The sequence below is a fragment of the Nestor notabilis genome, unplaced genomic scaffold, assembly GCF_000696875.1.
Source record: "Nestor notabilis isolate BGI_N333 unplaced genomic scaffold, ASM69687v1 scaffold4840, whole genome shotgun sequence".
Taxonomy (NCBI): Eukaryota; Metazoa; Chordata; class Aves; order Psittaciformes; family Psittacidae; genus Nestor; species Nestor notabilis.
In genome coordinates, this window is record NW_009911457.1 from 17,994 (window position 1) to 38,025 (window position 20,032).

At 40.9% G+C, this 20,032-nt stretch overlaps 1 protein-coding gene across 1 annotated transcript in view; it reads right to left on the reverse strand.

Annotated features, from left to right (window-relative positions):
- Window positions 1–819: 819 nt before the first annotated feature.
- Window positions 820–20,032, reverse strand: part of PDE8B (phosphodiesterase 8B) — a 39,851-nt gene continuing 20,638 nt past the window's right edge. The window contains exons 10-21 of the mRNA XM_010014833.1: window positions 16,799–16,850; window positions 13,813–13,890; window positions 12,852–12,928; window positions 11,474–11,638; window positions 10,656–10,701; window positions 10,044–10,179; window positions 8,135–8,333; window positions 6,940–7,157; window positions 5,884–6,019; window positions 2,954–3,121; window positions 1,468–1,597; window positions 820–935 (exon numbers count right to left, since the gene is read on the reverse strand). Coding sequence (XP_010013135.1) covers window positions 820–935; window positions 1,468–1,597; window positions 2,954–3,121; window positions 5,884–6,019; window positions 6,940–7,157; window positions 8,135–8,333; window positions 10,044–10,179; window positions 10,656–10,701; window positions 11,474–11,638; window positions 12,852–12,928; window positions 13,813–13,890; window positions 16,799–16,850 — 1,521 coding nt within the window. The remainder of the gene's footprint in view (window positions 936–1,467; window positions 1,598–2,953; window positions 3,122–5,883; window positions 6,020–6,939; window positions 7,158–8,134; window positions 8,334–10,043; window positions 10,180–10,655; window positions 10,702–11,473; window positions 11,639–12,851; window positions 12,929–13,812; window positions 13,891–16,798; window positions 16,851–20,032) is intronic.

The following is a 20,032-nucleotide window of genomic DNA, read 5'->3' on the forward strand; positions in this document are numbered from 1 at the left end:
AATATATGGACTTACCATAAAATTTAGATCAGTTTAATAAAATTGATGATGTGTATAAACACCACTATGTAGAAAAGGATGTTGACCAAGTGCCACAATGTTTTTTGTGTATTTGAGGAAAGATTTCATGTTAACATCTCTAAGATGGCAGAGAAACGTGTGGATGGCACCAGTTTTACAGAACATTGTCTTTTCCTCATTATATGACTAATTTAAAGGGAATTTGACTGCTACCAAGATTTTATATGGAAAAGAAAGAACAGTGGTGCTCTAAGAGAAAGTCTCTATAAGAAGATTGTGTTAAATGGTGCAGCGTTTGTTTTTTACTGTCCTGTTTATCAAGGTTTACTTGTTCTACTGTGCACATTCTCTTCTAGTTGTTCTTCAGCTCTCTAAACCGTATCAATAGGATTGGAGAAAGTTTTTATGCTTATTTGTCAACCTGTTCTTACCCTACTGGTGACTAGGTTACCCCTCTGTCTGAGAAACAGTTGTATGAAGTGTTAGTGAAAACAGTTGTATCAATTATAAGATTTGACAGATGTATACTCAGTATTAGAAATTAGCTTCAGAAGTACATTTTCTGCCACAAAATGTTATTTTGAAAGAGCACTTATTAATCTGTGGATTATGTAGCCTTCTTGAAAACATTTTTCTTTAGGATTCAGAGAAGCTTAGAAGTGATGAATAAAATATTTCCTTCTTGCCACAAAGTCTCAATTTCACTGGAAAGGAAACACCACCCCTCTTGTATCCAAGTCTGTAAGTGATTCACAGTGAAACTGGTAGATCAAGAGATTTGGTTTTCTTGCCTTAGTGTCAGTTGTTGTTTTCTGATGGGAGCCTGACACTCTTGCACTTTAATTCATCCAGTGTTTTCCAGTGTTTGTAGTTATTAGCCAAGTGTTGCATCAAAACAGGCAGATGTGCAAATGCTGAAATGAACAGGAGGAACAGTTATACTATGTATACAGAACAGGCAGAAGAACAACCCAACCTCGTCTGAAATCGGCATTGTCCTACTCTTTCTTGTTGCTTCAGCTGTAAGCTAATGCTAAAAGGAGAAAGATCTTTTCAGTCTGTTTCTTTCTCCAGCAACTCCCTTTCTTAATGTAAGATGATTTCATTAAATTGTGCTAACACACAACCACTGTGGTCTCAGTTTCTGCTGCTCAGAAGAAATACATTGCTAAAGGGAAAAAAAACCCCCCTACATGATAAAGAGCTTAGTTAAAAGCCATTACTCCTTTACATGGATTATCTGGTAAGCACTCAACTTTCATAAAGTGTGTGTTTTGTGCAGTGAACTGGGTTTAACCAGCATTCAATGCTTAGCTCCTGTGCTGTACTACTTATATATGGATACTGTCCCTGGAAAAAAATGACTCGAGGCCATCTTGAGATTATTCATTTTAGTCTGTAGAATTCTCTGTCTCGAGCAAGGAAATAAAAAGCAGAAGTACTTACCATCCCATGCATCGAACATATCTGTTATAAAATAATCAATGAAGGAAATCTGAGACTTGGGGATGCTGCAGGTGTTTCTATCAAATACTGGCATTACAACAGGCAGACCCTGTCTCTTCTCTTCATCAGTCTAAGAAAACAAAACTCCAGTTAGCCCCTAGAACTTTGCTGGCTTTAATGCTGGAGTAGCAAAGGCCAGGGGATTAGATGAATTGTAGTAGGAGATTTGAGTCACAGCCTAGGCCTCCTGAGGTCAACTGCCTTAGTTTCATGTGCTTTATTTTGTCTCAGCAGGGACTGAAAAATCTCTTCCCTCTGTTACTCTAGTGCTGTGATTGCTTTTAGCTCTGGTGGTTAGGGCATACCAGGTAAAAATGGGAAATGTGGTTGCAGCATTCTTTAGCAGAGGACTGTTTTGATCACAGTATCACAGAAAGGTTGAGGCTGGAAGGAACCACTGGGGGTCATCTAGTCCAACTTCCCAGATTAAGCAGGGTCACCCAGAGCACATTACTCAATATTGTCTCCAGACTGCTCTTGAATATCTCCAGGGGAAGAGACTCCACAACCTCTCCAGGCAGCCTATTTCAGTGCTCAGACACCCCCACAGTAAAAAAAGTTCTTCCTTGGCTAGAGCTCCCTGTATTTCAGTTTATGCCCATTGCCTCTTGTCATATTGCCTGGCACCACCAAGAAGCGTCTGGACCCATCCTCTTGACACCTTCCCTTCAGATACTTCCTTTTTTACCACATCTCTAGTGTCTGTTTCAAACCATTTGTCTTGTAAGAAGAGTGTTGCTGTTGCTACTTTACCTGCTTGTGTTGGGTTCTCAGATGAATAGAAGTATGCCTTTTAACTCTGTGGCCACAACTGGAAGACGCCTAAGAATCTATCAGTTGTTCAACTAAAGATCTAGAAGAGTGCTTCACTTTTAGGAAGCTGGTGCATTATGTGTTAGAAAAACTGGTTATTGAGAAAGGAAGTTGAGCTTCTATTTCTGTCCAGAGAGATCCCATTTGATAAGGGTTTACACTGCCCACATGTCTGCACATTGTCTGCCTACTGTGGCAGTAGTTCAGGTGCCATCCTAGATGAGAAAGGGGCAGCCTGATGATTCAGCAGAGGGCTTCATCAAGCAGGATCTTCATGCTCTCTTCATGGAAGGTATTGGGACTATAAGCTAGAATGTTGACGATCTTGAATTTCAGCCAATTAAACTGACCAAGGCTTATCAAATAACTTTTGTTTTGCCAGATGGAGAAAGCGTAAAACCTCCTTTCCACCATTCTATACCACAAACTTTGTGGTAAGCAAACTAGCTAACTTTGACTAGAGTAAATTCTTCTGTATGAAATTGAGGGTCTGGGGACAAAAAGCATACATCTGGCTCTGTGGTGATGCCAGGCAGACCCCATGTGGAACAGCAGACCTGCCAATGCATGCTTTTTTTACCTAACCCAATAGTCATTATAAAAATACACGTACCTGTGCAAAATACTCCTCTGAAATCCTCCCTGCCCATTCGATACAAAGCTCTAGGGGGCGACATGGATTTGCTACATCCGCACACTTAATCATCATGCGCTTGATCAGTGTCTGGTTATCTGGAAAATTCTTTATATTGGCTGTACACTCACAGTCACTGCCTTCACTCTGTAAAAAAGAGTTCGTTTCAGGAGTCAGTGGCCAGTATTCCTGCTACCAGGAGCAGGGCATCATTATCAGCTCCATTGCACTGTAGGCAGTAAGCAGGCATCCAGCCTGACGCCTTCTTATTTCATACAGAGCACCAGGAATTTGGAGGAGAAAGTGATGTCTGACAACTGCAGCCTTGCTAAGTAACCAATTATATCCCCATTACATGTGACAGTTGTAGAGATTCTCATAATTAATAGCAAAGTCTGTGAAATAAAATAATCACAGGTTCCTAATCGGGTAGAGTGGTAACCCTTCTCTGCCTCCCAGCCTTCCCGTCTTGGAACATGCCCAGGACAGGCGATGTATCCACCAACTGCAAGCTGATATATCATCCTCCTTGCTGAGTATTTAAATTTGGAAATGGTGATGGTAGGGGCTGCTTCATTTTTTTTGGTCTCAGTTACCAGCTAGGATGAAGTCTCAGATAATCTTTGAGATTAACAGTAGGAAAACGCAGGAGTAGAAGACTGACTGGAGGAAGTCTCTGCTTTCTAGGCAGTAAAATACTGAATTGCGTATTGACTGCTCTTGAGAATGGGTGGAGGGGACAAAGTAGTTGTTACAAGTTTGCTACAGCATCATCTTCTGGGTCTTGAACAATTTAGAAGGGCATAGGTATATTTTGTTCCTTATTGAGTAATAAAAAGCCTCCACCTCAGCTTACTGTGGTATTAATGGTTTTCTCAAAATAATATAGTTGTGTAGTTATAGCCTCCCTTCACTGCAGTTTCAACTGGAGTAAAATACTGAGCATGAATACCTTTTACCATCAGGGCTAAATTAACCTCTTGTGGTTTATGGGGAGATATTTTGCCGTGTCTCTTGCCAATTCAGACATTAATCTTCTAACTTCATGTTTAACAGTTAATTTTTTTTTTTTTTTCAGCATGGGTAGTCCAGCAAAAAGCTGCCAAATTAATGCTGCTCCTTACCTGCTATTCAGAAATAGGAAAGAGCCACCATTAACCATAAGGAACAGAACAACCTAATAGCTGGGAAAAAACCAAACCTGCAATATAGGTGGTTCTGTGCTCCACTTTTATTGCCCTCCAACTCTTGTACATTTTGAAATAGCCTCTGCTATAAACTGGTAAGATAAAAGAGATTGGGTAAAAAAAAGTAGTTACGAAAAGCTCTTTAAAAAGTGCTGGAACAAATCCATTCATGGGATAAAAGCGAGATGATACCCAGAAATGTGTTCAGAGCTTTGAAACACGTGTTTTCAGTGAGGCTTTTGAATCTAAGTGAGTCCCACAGGCCGATGTGGGGGTGCCAGAAAACTGAAGACATTTTAAAAGGGTATAAATTGAGGAGACATTTCAGAACAATACTTAAAGTGTCAGAGGGAGAAATGAAACACTGTGAGAAGCCGCATTTCCCAGTGACACCTCAGGTGGCTTTTTTAGAAACCAGTGGAACAAGCTGCTATCTGCTCCACACGTAAGTACAGAGAAACCTGAGAGTAGGTACTAACGTGGACCTTCCTTACCTCTGGGCTTTGATCTAAAGAGGGATCCCCACTGTCCTGGCTTAGCCCATGACTGGAGGGCAAATCCATGAAACACAAAACCAGGCAATGTGCTGGGAGTGCAGCACAGAAACAGTGATAGGTGCTCTCAGTGGTGCCCAAACCATGTCCCCTGTGCTCTGGGACTTGTGACACTGAAGATGATCAGGCTAATTCAGACCCAGTGCCACATCCAGTGAGCCTTCCAGAGCTTTGAAGTGCTGGGACATACAGTGCAAAGTGTCCACAGAGCCCATGAAGTTCAGCAGTATTTGTGATTTCCAGTTCAAACTGCTGGGGGAACAGAGCTCAGAAATGCCTTGAAGCAGGTCAGTTAATTGACATAATGCTGTCCCCAAAGTTGTAAACAGTGACTGGTTTCTGCACCCATGACAATCTATGGTGCGAAGTCATGACAACCTATAGTGCGAAAAGTCTTAATTATGGAAAACTGACAGAAGCTATTTTTACTTATTTTTAATATCAGTGACCTTCAATTTGGTCTGATTTTTTTCCCCCAATCTTTCTAAGCACTATTTTTGCGAAGCTGTGATAAGATGGTATTTGTTTAGGTGAGTAACAGTGCCCTGGAGAACACAGGCGCTGAGCACTCAACCTCGAGGGGCAACAAGAGAAGATAAAGAGAGGCCTGGGCCAGGAAACCTGGAGGCATCTTATGAAAGGTACCATGGCTGGTGATGGAGTATGAGGGTGTATAACTGATAGGAGTAAAGGTTTGGCCATCTCTTGGTACAATGAGGAATGGGGATGGGGTGAATAGCTTGAAGGCTCCAGATTACATTGACACAAAACTGCCAGGGCAGATTCCTCAGTTACAAGCTCGAGTTTAGGCAATCCCACTGTCTGGAGGCAGGATCATAGGCACAAGTGCCGACCTGGCTCCATGCACAGCAGCTGGCAAGTATAAAAGCACCCATCCACATGTTTTGTGAACACAAGATGGCTTCTGAAGGCAAGGCTTGTAAAATGAAGTGTTTAAATGAGCTACAGGGCAGAGCCAGGCATAGAAAACAAGAAAATTAAAGTATTTTTTCACAGTTTGAGATGTGACGTCATAAATCCGATTGTGGGTTTTTGGGCATTACCACAGTGCAAATTAATATAACGTGAATGAAAATGATATTTAAAGTTGTCTCTGAAGAACTTCACTGAAATATGCCTGAAGGCATGAAGACCTGCACGCACTTACATGTGAGCTGATCTCCTCAGATGCCATTGGCTTGTTGATGCTGTTCACAAATTTGTTTACATGCTCGAAGTGCTTCGTCATCTCCGTGGCCAAAACCATATCAATAATGGCCTGGCGCAATGTCCGGTAGCGATTTCTAGGAAAGAAAAAGAGTTCCTGCTTGCAAGCCTGATGAATAGAGCTCTGTCCTTTCCTTGTCCCTGCTCAGACTGCACTGCAAAGTGCTGCTCGGAAGGAGCAGCATTGGAGGAACAGACTGTACCATGCTTCTCTGGGTTCCTTTAGCTCTGAGCTCGCGTATTACCTGTATGGGGGGTTTTGTGTTGGTGGGTTATTTTTTGTTTCTGTGTGTGTATTTGGGTTTTTTGGGGTTTTTTTTGTTTGTTTTAGTTTGGTTTGTTTGGGGTTTTTTGGGGTTTTTTTTTGTTGTTATTTTTACCTAATGAAAAGCAATCCTCTGAAGTCAATAAAAATTTACAGTTCAATTTCATAATTGTAACACTTTAACACTTAAGACAACTTCCCCAGGAATGGCACCAACCCATTTCCATCTCACTCTATGTTAGCTTGGAATCAAATCTTAGGTTTTTCAAAACCCAGAAGTGTTCTGAGGTGTAGACAAATTCATCACCTGCTTGGGGTCAGGCCCCTTCCCCTTCAGATCCTTTTCTCTCCCACATCTCCCACATCACTTTCTCTCCCACCCTGTCCCTGCAAAAGCTAGGCTGATGCAATGGGAACTCCTAGGCTACATGCATGCCCAGCAACAGGGTGTTTCCAACTCTCCTAGAGCTTCAGCTCCCACCACTAGCCGCCTTTCTGTCCCATGTGAATGCAGCAGTGCCAGCAAGCATGGGACCACATGCAGGCACAGTGTGCGGCATCTAGCTGCTTTGAAAAATCATGTCTACACGGGATTCTGGAAGAGGTTAAATATTAATGTCTTTATCTAAATTATCCTTCTGGTCTAGAAGGTAGGCTCTCAATCCGGCCCAAACTAAAATCACCAAACAAGCAACTCTCACACACACGCTCCCCGTTCTCCAGCAGACCCACCTATCAATATTCTTGAAAATATTGCATTTGCTGTCTTTAATGGTAAGCTGAAACGCCAGTGCTGTGTGATGACTCTCTAATACAGCTGTATCATTGTAAAGGACAGCTAATTCACTGCCTGCATTGCACAGGAAAGAGTTGGTCCGTCCAGGGTGGTCTACATCATGAATGGTGGCAGCTATTAATGCAGCCACTTCATCTAAGTGGTCAAGACTTCCCTACAGGAAGAGAGAAAAATTATGATGTGGCACAAAAATTAAAGTAAATAACCTCTGATCATTTCCAGGTACCCACAAACACACAAGTGTAAGCTTGACTGCAGGGATTATACTTCCTTGCACTTATTTTCCATGCACTCTGCCACAGGTTACCTACTCCAAAACTCACCCACCCAACCTTACCCAAACCTTCTTTTCTTAACAAAGGCTTTTACTGTGCTGTCACCTCAACAGTATCTTTGCATTAAAATCCTCTAATGGTGGATGGATCATCTAATGGTGTCCTTCCACTTTGTGTGCTTGCCTGAATGCCTCTGTATTGAGTCTGCTCCTACACAGCTTGTGTGTTTTAGGATAGGCTAGGATGTGATATTTCAGTTGGACGGGACCTACAATGATCAGGCAAGCCCAACTGCCTGACCACTTCAGGGCTGACCAGAAGTTACAGCATGTTATTAAGGGCATTGTCCTCCTAAACTCTCACTGGCCTCTTAAACACCGATAGACTTGGAGCATTGACCACCTCTCTAGGAAGCCCATTCCAGTGTTTGACCACCCTCTCAGTAAAAGAAATGCTTCCTAATGTCCACTGTAAACCTCTCCTGGTGCAGCTTTGAACCATTCCCATGCATCCTGTCACTGGATCCCAGAGAGAAGAGGTCAGCACCTCCCTCTCCAGAACTTTTGCAAAGCTTTATTAAGAGCTGTTACTAATAACCAGTTAGCAGGACACAGAAAAGAGATGGGTTTCCCCCTCTATTATTGCTACTTAAAAATGCAAATTCCTTACTCATATAGACTATAGATAAACTGTGTGGGCAGTTTATTTAAAGGATAAACAGGAAAACTTCAGGGACAGAGAGACTTTATGAAGCCAGGACCACTATTAGAGAAAATATCTGACTTTTGAATGACACACATAAGATGGCAAACACACTGAGATCCCAGCTGAAAGGACTCCTAGGTGATGGTTATACCTTGACTCTCTCCTTCCTGAGAAAGAAGGCGGTAGCATGCAGGACATCTGCTGCGTGTGTGGAGTTGTGGTATGAGTTGGAGGAGTGGTAGTTAGCTTCAATCATCTGCAGCCATGCTCGCAGTGTTGCTTCTGAACAGTTTAAAAACTCAGAAACCCCAAACCGGGCAAAAATCTTTAAGCCCAAATACACTAATGGCCTGCAAAACAATAGAAGAAAAAAGTACTACTGTAAAATAGGAATGTCTGACGTTCTAAGGAGAGAGAGTTTTGGCAAAGAAACCAACAAAACCTTAAAAATGAAAGGGGGAGCGGGAAATGGTAAACATTTTTAAATTGCACACCTATAACCCCTCACAAGTCTGGCCAAGGTTACAAATTACTACAGCTACCATCCTTTCAGACATTATCTTTATATGTTGAGTAGAAAGCACTCAGTTACACTAGGGTTTCACCAATTCTTCTGGCTTCAGAAAAAAAGTCTTAAATGCTCATATTTTTCCTGAGGAGAAAAAAGGAGTCTTTGAACATGACATGGGCACATCCCAAAGGCTGAAAAGGTCAAATGTTTGCTGTTTAAATTTGTCCTGTGACTTCAGGGGGTCCAGGTTTCTACTCAATGAGTATTTGAAGTTGGCATATGCGAAGTATATTGATATCTCCCAGAGCAGCTCTTTATTTTATATTTAATACGAACTCTTCTAGCTTTAGGAGGACTGGATCACTTTCTAGAGCTGAGGCATGAGTCTGCCATCAGTAAACCATCCTCCCTTGAATTCCAAATACTAATAGGCAGCTAGTAATTACTTGTGTGTGTCTGGAGGGGGTTAATGTCTAAAATAGAACTTCTGAACTCTCAAGCAGAAGCCTGCTACCTTCTTGCTTCAAGTGGTATGGGCTGGACTAAACAGAAGTGGCAAGTCCTGAATCCTAACCAGTAGCAATCTTCTGGCTGGAGAGGGAATTTGAAGTCTAGCAAATGTGATTCTTGGGAGGACAGCAATGAGCTTGTGTGTGAAACAGTGAATAGAGTAAAATCTATAATCTTTTTGGTTCCTAAGTCGAAATTCACTCTGGGTTGTCATTTACTCTGTGTTGCCTGTGACAAAGCCCTATCTATAAGTCACGCTATTCTTCTTCACACTCCTGCAAGGGGATCTACAGAGTCCCTGAGCTGAGAAAGGCAAAACCACAAGCCAACATCTGCAAATTAAAACCAGTCAGATGTAAATTCTGAAAACGGCCACTTTCTCCAAACAGTATAAAAGTTCTGGTAGTCTCTCCAATTCTTTGCATCTTGGAATGAAAATAACTTCTGTTTGTGCATGACATGTTTGGTTTTGTGGTCTGCATGACCTCAAAACTACTGGCGTTTTCTTTCATTGTAAGCTTTAAAATGTCAGGCTCTTCATCCTATCACTGGTTTATCCTCTATGTCGGCTTTTTATCCCTATAATCAAAAGCCACAGTTGCCTCAGTGCTTCCTAAATCACAGGGGGATTTAGGTGAGGGAGGGAAGAGGGTTTTTTTTCCAGCAGCACTATTTGTATATCAGCAAAAGAGAGGGCCATCTGTGGGATATCCAGCATGTAACAACACCAGACTATGCCAGACAGCGTCACCTGGACAGAGTAGATGGGAGTCAAGTCCCAGACAATCCTGGATGGCTGCAGACACTGCCAGAGAAGACAACAGTCTGCATAGGGCTAACCATGATCATCATGCATGCCTGGCTTGTTAAATGGGCCAGTGATATCAACACACACACACACACACACACACACGCACACGAAGAAAGGCAGCTTGCACACATTTGCTGTGCCTTGCTTCAGCTTTTCCAAAGCAAACTGCTTTCTGCTACAGCTCTTCAATAACCTTTTTGCAGGCACTCTGGGAAAGGAGTCCAGTACCTTTTATTTGTAACAGCCTCCAACTCAAAAATATTGAAGTCCCAGCTTTCCTCATTATCCAGGAGCTGTGCAATACAGGGCGGAACATCATTGATGGTGTTTGGCACTGAAAGGTGACTATGGCTCAGGTTCACATCTGTTGAGATGGATTTCGGAAATTACAACATTCCTGGATTGTTTTTATCTCCCACGTGCAGAATTCCATTTAGAAAACAACTTGTTTTCAAGTAAAACAACTCTTTTCCTTAAATTAAAAATTCTGTAATAAAGCCTACAATATATATATAGTTTATATTATTACAGGTGATGTGGACGTAAACCAAAAAGATCAATGAACATTTCTTTGAGTGACAATTTAGTATTTTCCTAGTCTTATTCTGTACAATCTTATTTTTGTCTAGTCTATACACTTTTTCTATAGTCTTGTTTTCTTATTTAATTATTTGAATCTGCTTCAACTCCAAAATGGAGGCAATCTAGCACTTGTTCTGCAGTCACTTAGCAACTGTTTCCAAAGATGTACATCCCATTGTGAATTAGCTTGGAGTTTTATGTCGCCAGCATCTACCAAAGATGTTACACATGCAAAGGGAAATTAAAATGGTGGCTTACTCTTAGAAAACACATACTCATTTCCTGACAGTCTTCTCAAGCCATCCTGAAAAAGCAAGTTTAACATTAAGTTTTAGGCAGAGTAACCATCAGTAATTGCAAAAACACTACACATACTTTTTCTTTAGATACTATTCCTATTGTAGCACTGTAAGCACCATCCTTGTTTTAAGGTCTTTCAAACAGACATGAAAGGATCCAAGGAACACCAGTCTGAGATCTCCAGAAAGGATATTATGAACTATACAGTGTTTTGCCCTCCTTGACCCTTTCAATTGGCACCTGGAGGATTTCATCATTCAAATTAGCAACTATAACTTAATTTTTATTTTCTTTATATTATTTTGACAAGGATTAGCTCAGTGTATGTTAAAAAAGGAAGTATTCATTAATGAAATCTAGGCAGTCTGTCACTGGCAGGCAGCATTACTGCTATTACAGGACCAAAGTCAGAACCTGATTAAAGTAACCTCGCCCTTACACTGGACCAGCTGTAGAGCAATCCCTCTAATCCCATCTAAGCTTCTAGGATTTCCAAAAAGTATTTCCTTGAGACAAATCAGATTGGATGATACAGTTTCCAGTAGCAACTGTGTTCACTTATATATGAGGATGAACGCATCCAATAGACTGAGACATGGCCATATCTTACTACATCTTGGGGCCTACTGTTTGTAGAAAGACCAAAATACGTAAGTGAAATAGTGATGAATTATGAGTCCCCTTCCCATTGCTTGTGAAATTTTAGCACAGCAGAGCACTGAACTGTGATGTAGCACACTGGTTGTGGTAATTTTATTTTTATTAATTTTACTCACAGTCATTAGACCTCCAACAAGATCACTTGTGTGAGGATCTTCATCTTTGGTACCTAGCTGAGGGGAGTAAAGTTCTGTTGTCCGCAGGATTTCCAGAACCCTGTCCAAGGCCTCTGCTACTGTGATGGGGCTGTTTTCCTGGGCAGCATTAATTATGTTAATAACCTGAAACCAGATTAAAGAGGCAAGTGAGGAAGAGTGAATGGCACTTCTGTCTTTTCTTATTAGAAAATCTTCATCCTTGGCTTGATTAAGCTACTTCCCATTTAGAAAATGCTATGTATTTTCCCCAACCCTTGATGTACAACTCTGAAAGTGTAAATTTGTGCTCAAATTCCCTGTCACCCATCTGCTATTTACAACTGGGAAACTCCTGGGAAGTGAAAGCAGAAGGGTGTGAGGTATCTGAAATAGTTCCAGGTGGGTAGACCAGAAACTAGCCATGTCCTAGTCCTTCAGTATAGCCAGGGCTGCTCAGAAACAATCGTTAGGTCTCTAGAATAAAAAACAGCAACAACAACCAAACAAACTAACTCTGGATGTGACTCAGATACCCTGATACTGGACGTAAAGGCTTAGTTTTATCAATGCAAAAACTAACTGCAGAGAGTAGAAACAGCTGGGCTGTGGTTTTGGGAGAAGATAGCTCTTTTTTGCCTCCCACCTTGTGTCTCAGCTGCAATCAGGGAACACAGCAATGACACAGCAGCACCAGTGACTGCAGTGACTGAAGAAGAAAGCCCCAGTGCTGTCTTCTGCAGCAACCAGAAGCTGCTGGAGGGGTACTGCAGGTAAGCCTGTGGGTACGCTTGGGGAGAAGTAAAAGGAAAGATGTCAGCTGTTGTAGCAGGAAGGTTGTGCTGGGAAGTAACGAGCTTGGTGGCAGGAAAAGAAGATGGGGAGAGGGGAAAAAAATGCTCTGAGAGTCAGAGGTGGCAGTCACCTTGGTTTGTGGGACAAGTGATATACAGCTGTTTGCATGTCACAGATAGCGAAGAAAAGACTGCAGGAAAGTGGAGGACAGAATATGGTGCAGGTGCTCCCTCCTCTCCGTGCTGTCTTGTCCATGGTAAAAGCAAAGGTGAAACTGGAAGCACACATCCTCCTACACATGCATGGCTCAGCAAAGCAGGGTTCCCTTCCTGCCACACGCAGTGCATCTAGCAAGGACACACCTTTTCCCTGTTTGTTATTCTTCCTTTTGAGTAGGATTTGGAATCAGGTGCATTAAGTAGTAAGAAAATAAAAAAAAAAGTAAGTTATTCAGTTAAATTCAAGGGGTATGAAACCCCTGGCTGTCCTGCCACAAACTACAGCCTTCCCTATGAGAGCAAGTCCAAACTCTGAGTTTGTGGAAAAGCTACTGCTCAGGGCTCACCTTTGTAATAGGAGCTTCTATTGTCATTGAGTGGATCCTTGCCATGGAAGAGTACCGTCGGGTTGGTAAACTTGGAGCTGCTGTTAAAGAGAGCACCGTTTAAGTGCCACAGAGTGTAATTCGGGTGACAGCATTTAAAGAGCGCAGAAGGTTGCCACTGGGGAACAGCACGACAAAATCCAGTCTCATCTCCCATTTCTCCTGTATCTCCCTTTCTGCAAGTTCTCGCTTTACTGTTTCACTTCTTGCATTGTTGTCTACCCCCTTTGCAGCCACCCCTCACTTCTGCTGTCAGTTTTTCCATCCATCCTTCACTTCAGCTGTAGTGAAATGAAGCTACACTTAAGCTATATTATACTTAATGCTCAGTACCTGCCACTAGCCCTTTGCAATGAGCCTCTGTCAGACTTGTCTCCTCCTGTGAGAGTACGTCCCTCATCTCAGTGACACAGCTGCTTTAACAAAACCCATTAAAAAAAAACCGGGACAGAAAGACATCTCTGCCACCACTGTCCCAGTCCCACCAAGCAGTTACAAATGGGATCAGAAGCATAAGTACTGCTCTCAAGTTATCAGCAGCAACAGATCCCTTCATGTCCCACACTAAAGAAACCAAAGTACTGGTTCAGGAGCACAAGCTGCAGCTTTCTGAGAGAAGTAGAACTAACACTTCACCATGCACTCTTTTAGCAGGCTGCCCTTATCCCAGAGCACTGCTACTCCTCCTCTACTTGAAGGCACTGCATGCTGCCATGCATTGTATATTGATGCTGGTACTCATGCTGGGGAACTGTTTGCAAATAATGCTAAAGAAATTTTAACAGCAGTTATAAAAAACTGGCTTGATCTCTGTTTAATCAGATGTGAATCTATCTGGTTTCTCTTTCATTCTGCATTTTTATTGCCTATGGCAAGTCTGTTCTTTATTTATAACATCATTCTGGACAGTTTACTTTCTTACCATCACTACTTTGAGATGTTATGGACTTAACATCAATTGAGTCTTTCCTTCTGTTCTTGCATTTGAAGGAATGGGATTCTGTAAATACAAAATAAAAGCTTTAAAAACTCATCAAGTAAGACCTCTACAGAGATGCCTCCATCTAAAATTCTGAACATTTAATTAAATGGCCTTAACAATACTACATAAGTGGCAGAAATCCTGTAATCTCTGAACATCAGAACAAGGGACTCTGTCCATCACTTGAGAACAACTTGTCTGAAGTACCTCGAAAAATGTTTTCTCAAGGAAGTCGAGATGTCTTATGGAATGGGGGACTCACTTCACCTAACTTTAGCTGCCTAAAAGCAGCAATCTTTCAGGCTGTCTTTGTCTAAGGTAATTGTCAGAGATCCTGCTTTAGGATAGATGTCTCAGGCAGGTGGGTTGAATCCCTCTGGCAAGTCCCTTTTGCTCTTCACCCACCATCAAACAACCCTGAGTTTAACTGCCTAGAAATGTAGCCAAGCAAGAAAAATCCCACCTCAGTCTACACTCTTCCAAGCACAGTCCAGACTCTGACAGCTTTTTGTTTTAATTGCAATAATTTTTTGTACCCTTTGTGTAAGGAAAATCCAACATACTGAGAATGATTATAAACAATCAATTCGGTTGCTGTGAAAATTAACCACACACCAAGCTGTCATTCTTGAAACTGCCATTTGCTAAAGCAAGAGAAATTATCATATCCAGACAACTGCAAAAGTGGGATGAAATGCCTGGAAAGAGCCTCAAAAAAAAAAATTTCCTCCAAAATATTACAGTCTGCACTCTTCCTTATGTTTAAAAACAGCAACCATGCATCTATGTGTCTCTGCAAGAACAGGTGTAGGACCTGTTCCCAGAGTATTTGAAATGCTACTCCAAGATCAGAGACCCCAGCAAGCTTTCACAAGGAGATAACCATCATGTGAAGAATCAGAGAGATCATAAAATTGATATTCTTAATTTAAGGACCAATTGCATAACACTGTTAAAAGACAGGATATATGAAGCCTGTCTTTAGCAAAAGAAAATGTTAACATACAGGTCTCCAGAATTAAAAAGTTATCCATCTTATAAATTACTGAAATACAGTTTCTGTCTTAATTCTTTTCTTTACCACAGATTTACAAGACAGCTTGGGTCTTCTTATTTTGTTGCAGTCCAAACTGGAGAAACTGAAAGCCTTTTCCTCTGTCGACACCTAAGAGCAGGGCATAACTAATGTGTGTTACATGATTTTGTTTATTTATTTGATAGGACTGCTCTTTTGAATCCCTTTCCTGCATTAACATTTGGAGGAGTTTAACATAAGGCACTTGAGTGGGGGCAAACATTTTTGCATAAACACAACTGTGAGTGGCAGTAGCTGACAAGACAAGTCTCCTTGTGTTAAATATCAACTAGCAAGTCAGTAACTTTGCCACCTAGAGAGTCATGGGTGCATAGAGACTACTTTGTGCCACACGACAATTTTAGCTGAAAATATTTAAATGCCTAAATAAACAAAATTCCTTTGCCTGTTGAGCAGAGTGTTTCCCCATCAGATTTGTACCAAATCAAACCATCACAAGCAGCACAATACACACGGAGTGTATACTCTACACTCATCACATACTGGTGTATGCCCGTGGCTCTGGGAATTTACACTTGGGGCACAACCATGGACAGCAGGGAAGGATAGCCTGCATCACATGCACATGACTAGGGCTGCCTGCCTTCACTGCACAGTAGCCTTCAATGGGATGTGACTCTGTAGTCTTGCTGAAATCTGTCACAACAATAAGCAAACCTAAATGCCCACATTATCTGTAAAACACATTAGAAAATAGTAACAATGTGTTAAGCAGCTACAAGAGTCTTTCAGCTTAATTCACAGGTGTTCTCAACTTCCTCTTTGCAGGAAGCAGTGAGAAAGTAAAACTGCATTTATTACAAGGACACAGGAACAAGCAGTTTAGCACATCGTGGATCAGTTCTGATGGCCATGGTAATGACAACAGCAAACTGCATATATTGTCTCTTCTCTCCCCTGCCCATTATTATTTTGCACCACAAAGGTCTCCAACATTTACACTACTTGAAAAGATAGGGGATGTTAACAGTCACTTCCCATCTCTTGGTATGTCATATCCTCCTCCCATGTGAAAATCAGAAGCTGCCTGACATTGCATAGCAATGTTGTCTAGTGTTTCATAGTGGGAAGAGCCTCAGGTTCCAGAAGGTAACAGGGCATGAGAACCTGTTCACTCAGAATAAAAAAGTAGTGACCATCTGGCTCAGATCACTAGAATCACAAGTCTAAAATCAGCCTTTAGTGCCACCTTCTTCAGAGAAAAGTGTTATTCCAAAGATAACACAGCATCAGAAGAAGAGATTATCCCCTTATGCTCCATACCTTTAGTCAAAAGCTATTTGCAGAAGTTACTGAGAGCTTGAATGTGCTGTCTGCAAGTAAACAAACCTGCCCAAGAGACAGTACAAGGGTTGTTCAGACATGGTGCAACAACTCAGCGCTGACTGGACACGACTAGTTCTACCCTGGATTCTGCAGACAACTATCTTAGTCCTGTGCTAGAGCCAAACCAATGACCTGTTGACAAGTCCTAACTTGAAAACACTAGGGCAGATCTGGCACAAATCAGCACAGTTCCACATTAATTTCAAACATAAAGAGGTGCCAAGGTACACCAGCTTCAGGATCTGACACAGTGTTTTAGTACGATGAAGAGTAATACATCTTAACTCTGAATGCACGGGAAGAGCTCTGCACAGGAGATTGAATTATTAATGATGGTTACAAATCTAATTCATGGTGCAACATCAGAGCAGCTGGCATCCATCACTGGCCATCTGCTCTGACCACTAACTCGAGAGAGAGAAGAGACAACATTTCATACCAGGAAAGAACCTGGCCATGACCTCTAGCACAGCAGTGTATAAAGGTAAATGATAGTATTCTAACCTGACTGAGAATTGTCTCCTGTATACTTCTCATCACGGTGACTCTTGTAGAGCTGAAGATGCACGAAGAGTGAAATACATATGTAAGAAAAAAGAATACAAAAAGATCTTAAAAGGGCTACATTCAACACCCTCTTTATCCAGCATTTTCTGTTCAATTATTTTAAAAAATAGTGTTTGGCAAGACTCTTCTTTAGGTGTAATTAGATGTAGAGAAATACTATGAAAGTAAACAGATATGCAATGCAGAAGATCACAGATACAATAGTGCTTTTATGTACTAAGTTCCTTTTTAATGCTTGTGTCTGCAACAGAACTGACATTCATTTTTAGGTAGTGTTTTAAGTGCAAATTACATATGAACCCGAAAGATTCAAGAAGTAAAACATACACACACACACACAAACATATAAGTTCACTTTTGCCCTCTGTAAAGTAATTTAAAAACCATTTTCTAAGTACGCTCTAATTTTGCATGCATCCTTTCATGGGTCACTGATAAACTGGACTTCTAAAAACTCAGTTACAAAAACCACTCTCCAGAAACTGAAGGGTAGAAGTAGGTATAATTTATCAAGACTTTCTTTATTTCCTAGTAATTTTTAAACATTCTCAGAAATTAAAAGTTAAAAAAATCTTAGTTCTTTGTTCTTCTGGAACATCTCGGGTAGCTCCACTGATAGATATTTCAAACTTTCTTAGTATTTCAAACTTTTTTAGTATCTGGATACAATATTTCCATCATCTTGAAGTTTATGCCTATTGCTTAGTCTACAATAACACAGAATAAATGCTCCTATGCTTTTCCATCCTGCTATGTACAAAAAGCACAGTCTGTCCATTACATGACACTTTAATATCTGCTAATCACTTCATCCTATTCCTTCATTACATAGTTACAAGAAAGTTTTTTGCTGTTAGTAGGAAAACTGAGCAGAGCTTCCAGTTCATCCAGTCTTCCTTCTAAAGTTAGCGCATGACGTATTTAGGTAAAGCCAACAGGGACACTGAAAAGGGCTAAAACCATTCCTTTTTTTTTTAGCAAAGATATACATACCCTGTACTTCAAATGAATAAGCTTCAGTGCTCGACACTGCGCTTACACACTATTCATGACACATCACGATCTAATCTATGGTGATTGGTTCCTCTGGCCAAATATATCACCTACCTATAGCAAAGCACTAGATTGCATGGAAGCATGAAATCATGGTTGCAACTGGTGAGGAATTATACAAATTCTTTTTTCCATCATTCTTGTGCTACTTCCACATTTTTTTCCTTTTTGCTATTGAGGGGAGGACGGATGTGGGTGAATGAGAAAGAGAAAAGAATGGAAAGGGAAAAAACAAACAAACCTCTCTGCCCAAAAAAAGAAAAAAAAACCCCTAAACAAATAAACAACAACAAAACAGAAAACTGCCCACAAACCCCCAAAAATTCAAATTCAAGAGTGGCTTTCTGTAATGAATTAGAAGAAAAAAAATATGGAAGGGGAAATCCTGCAGTCATGGCCCATATAAATCTGGAGTCTAAAGAACATTTCTTACCCCAGAAAACTGATTTTAAAAGCTTAAACACCTGTCTTGTAATCATGCAGGAACTCTCAGATAAATCATCTCATCCAAACAGGGTAAAATCAAGTAAGCTGATCAGATACGGTACATGACAAAATGCATCTGAACTGCTTGTTCCGGTCCTGAACTGAAGCTTCTTTCAGAGCCCGCACATATATCTCTGCTGCACAACTGGCAGAAAACATTACTTACTGTCCTCTAAGTTCTCTACTGAGAAAGTAAAACAAATCATAATTGAATTCTGAATACTTCTATTATCCTTCCTGCAGGCATGACCTGAAAGAGCCACATAAGGTAAGTTATGAGGCCAGTTACACAGCTAATCTTGGGCCAGTATGTTCTTAAGAGAAGAAACACCACCTCCGTTGTAAATTTATGAATGTGCAAACACTGGACTCTATCCTGCCACGGTTCAAACTGACAAAGGCATCATTAATCATTAGGCTTCGGCACACAGGAATAGTCACATGAAAGTCAATCCCTATTCATAAATCTTCACTGTAAGAATACTTGATAGACTCTCAGATATATTTCTTTTTTCTGTGCATAAATCTAACATGCTTTATTTTTGTATGTGATAAACATGGCACAGAGATCCACGAAGCTTCTTACACAGTGATCTCTAATCATACTGTGATATCCCTTATGGAGGCTGTTGGTATTGACGAAGAACACTTCTACATCTTTTTAAGGTGAAACAATACACAATAATGTAAGGGTGTTTCTAAGTTTGCACACAGAGTCTGAATGCTGACATCAAGCCATTTATAATTATGTTGATGTAGTGAAACATTAGACATTTGCATCGAAATTTGTATCATCAGTTTTTACTGCTCTGTAATTAAAAAGTTTGTTTGATTTCCTTTTAGTCCTCTGTAAAGAATTATTGATGGCTTGAAGAGAAACCTAAATTTTCATAGGGCAGAGGAAAGTTCTATTGCTGCAAGTATTCCAGCATAGATTTCAGAACTGCAGTGTCCAAATGTTGATCAGGATTGATAACACCACATTAGTGATTATTGCTACAAAAATAATTCTGAAAGTCTTATGAATATAATACAGATATTCCCATATGTGACCATCAGTGCTCAACTAAAATAAAAAACTAAAAGAAAACAAACAGAATGAACTCAAAACCACACCCAACCCCCCCAAATTCCAAGACACACTGTCAATTTTTCACATGACAAGAGAGCACCTGGTGCTCTACTCCAGGCAGGAGATAGTTCCACCACAGAATTGAAACACAATAATTACCTAGTTCTGTTGGTTGCACCTTTTTTTTTCCCAATGGACCTTAAACCTCCACAGACCATGCCTTCTGCAAGGCTGTGGTCTTTAACCTTTGTGGTAGATGTCTATCTGCATTTGTGTAGAACCCTCCAAAAGCCATATTCCCTGGGATCACCAAATGCGTAGAGCTCCCCAGACCTAACTCATTGTGTTTGTGCTTTTTTACCAGTAAGTGCTCATGAACCAGGGAGAAAAAAATGTGAATTGATGGCGCTTTCCAACAGTTCCAGTAGTACAGAGAACATGAATGCAGCCTTGGACACAAATCCCCAGCTAAAATCTGTTTCTTACACTTACTACTGGTTTTGGCAGCGCAATGAACAGGGTGAAGAAAAACAGGAAGGAATAGGACTTTTATCTGTATT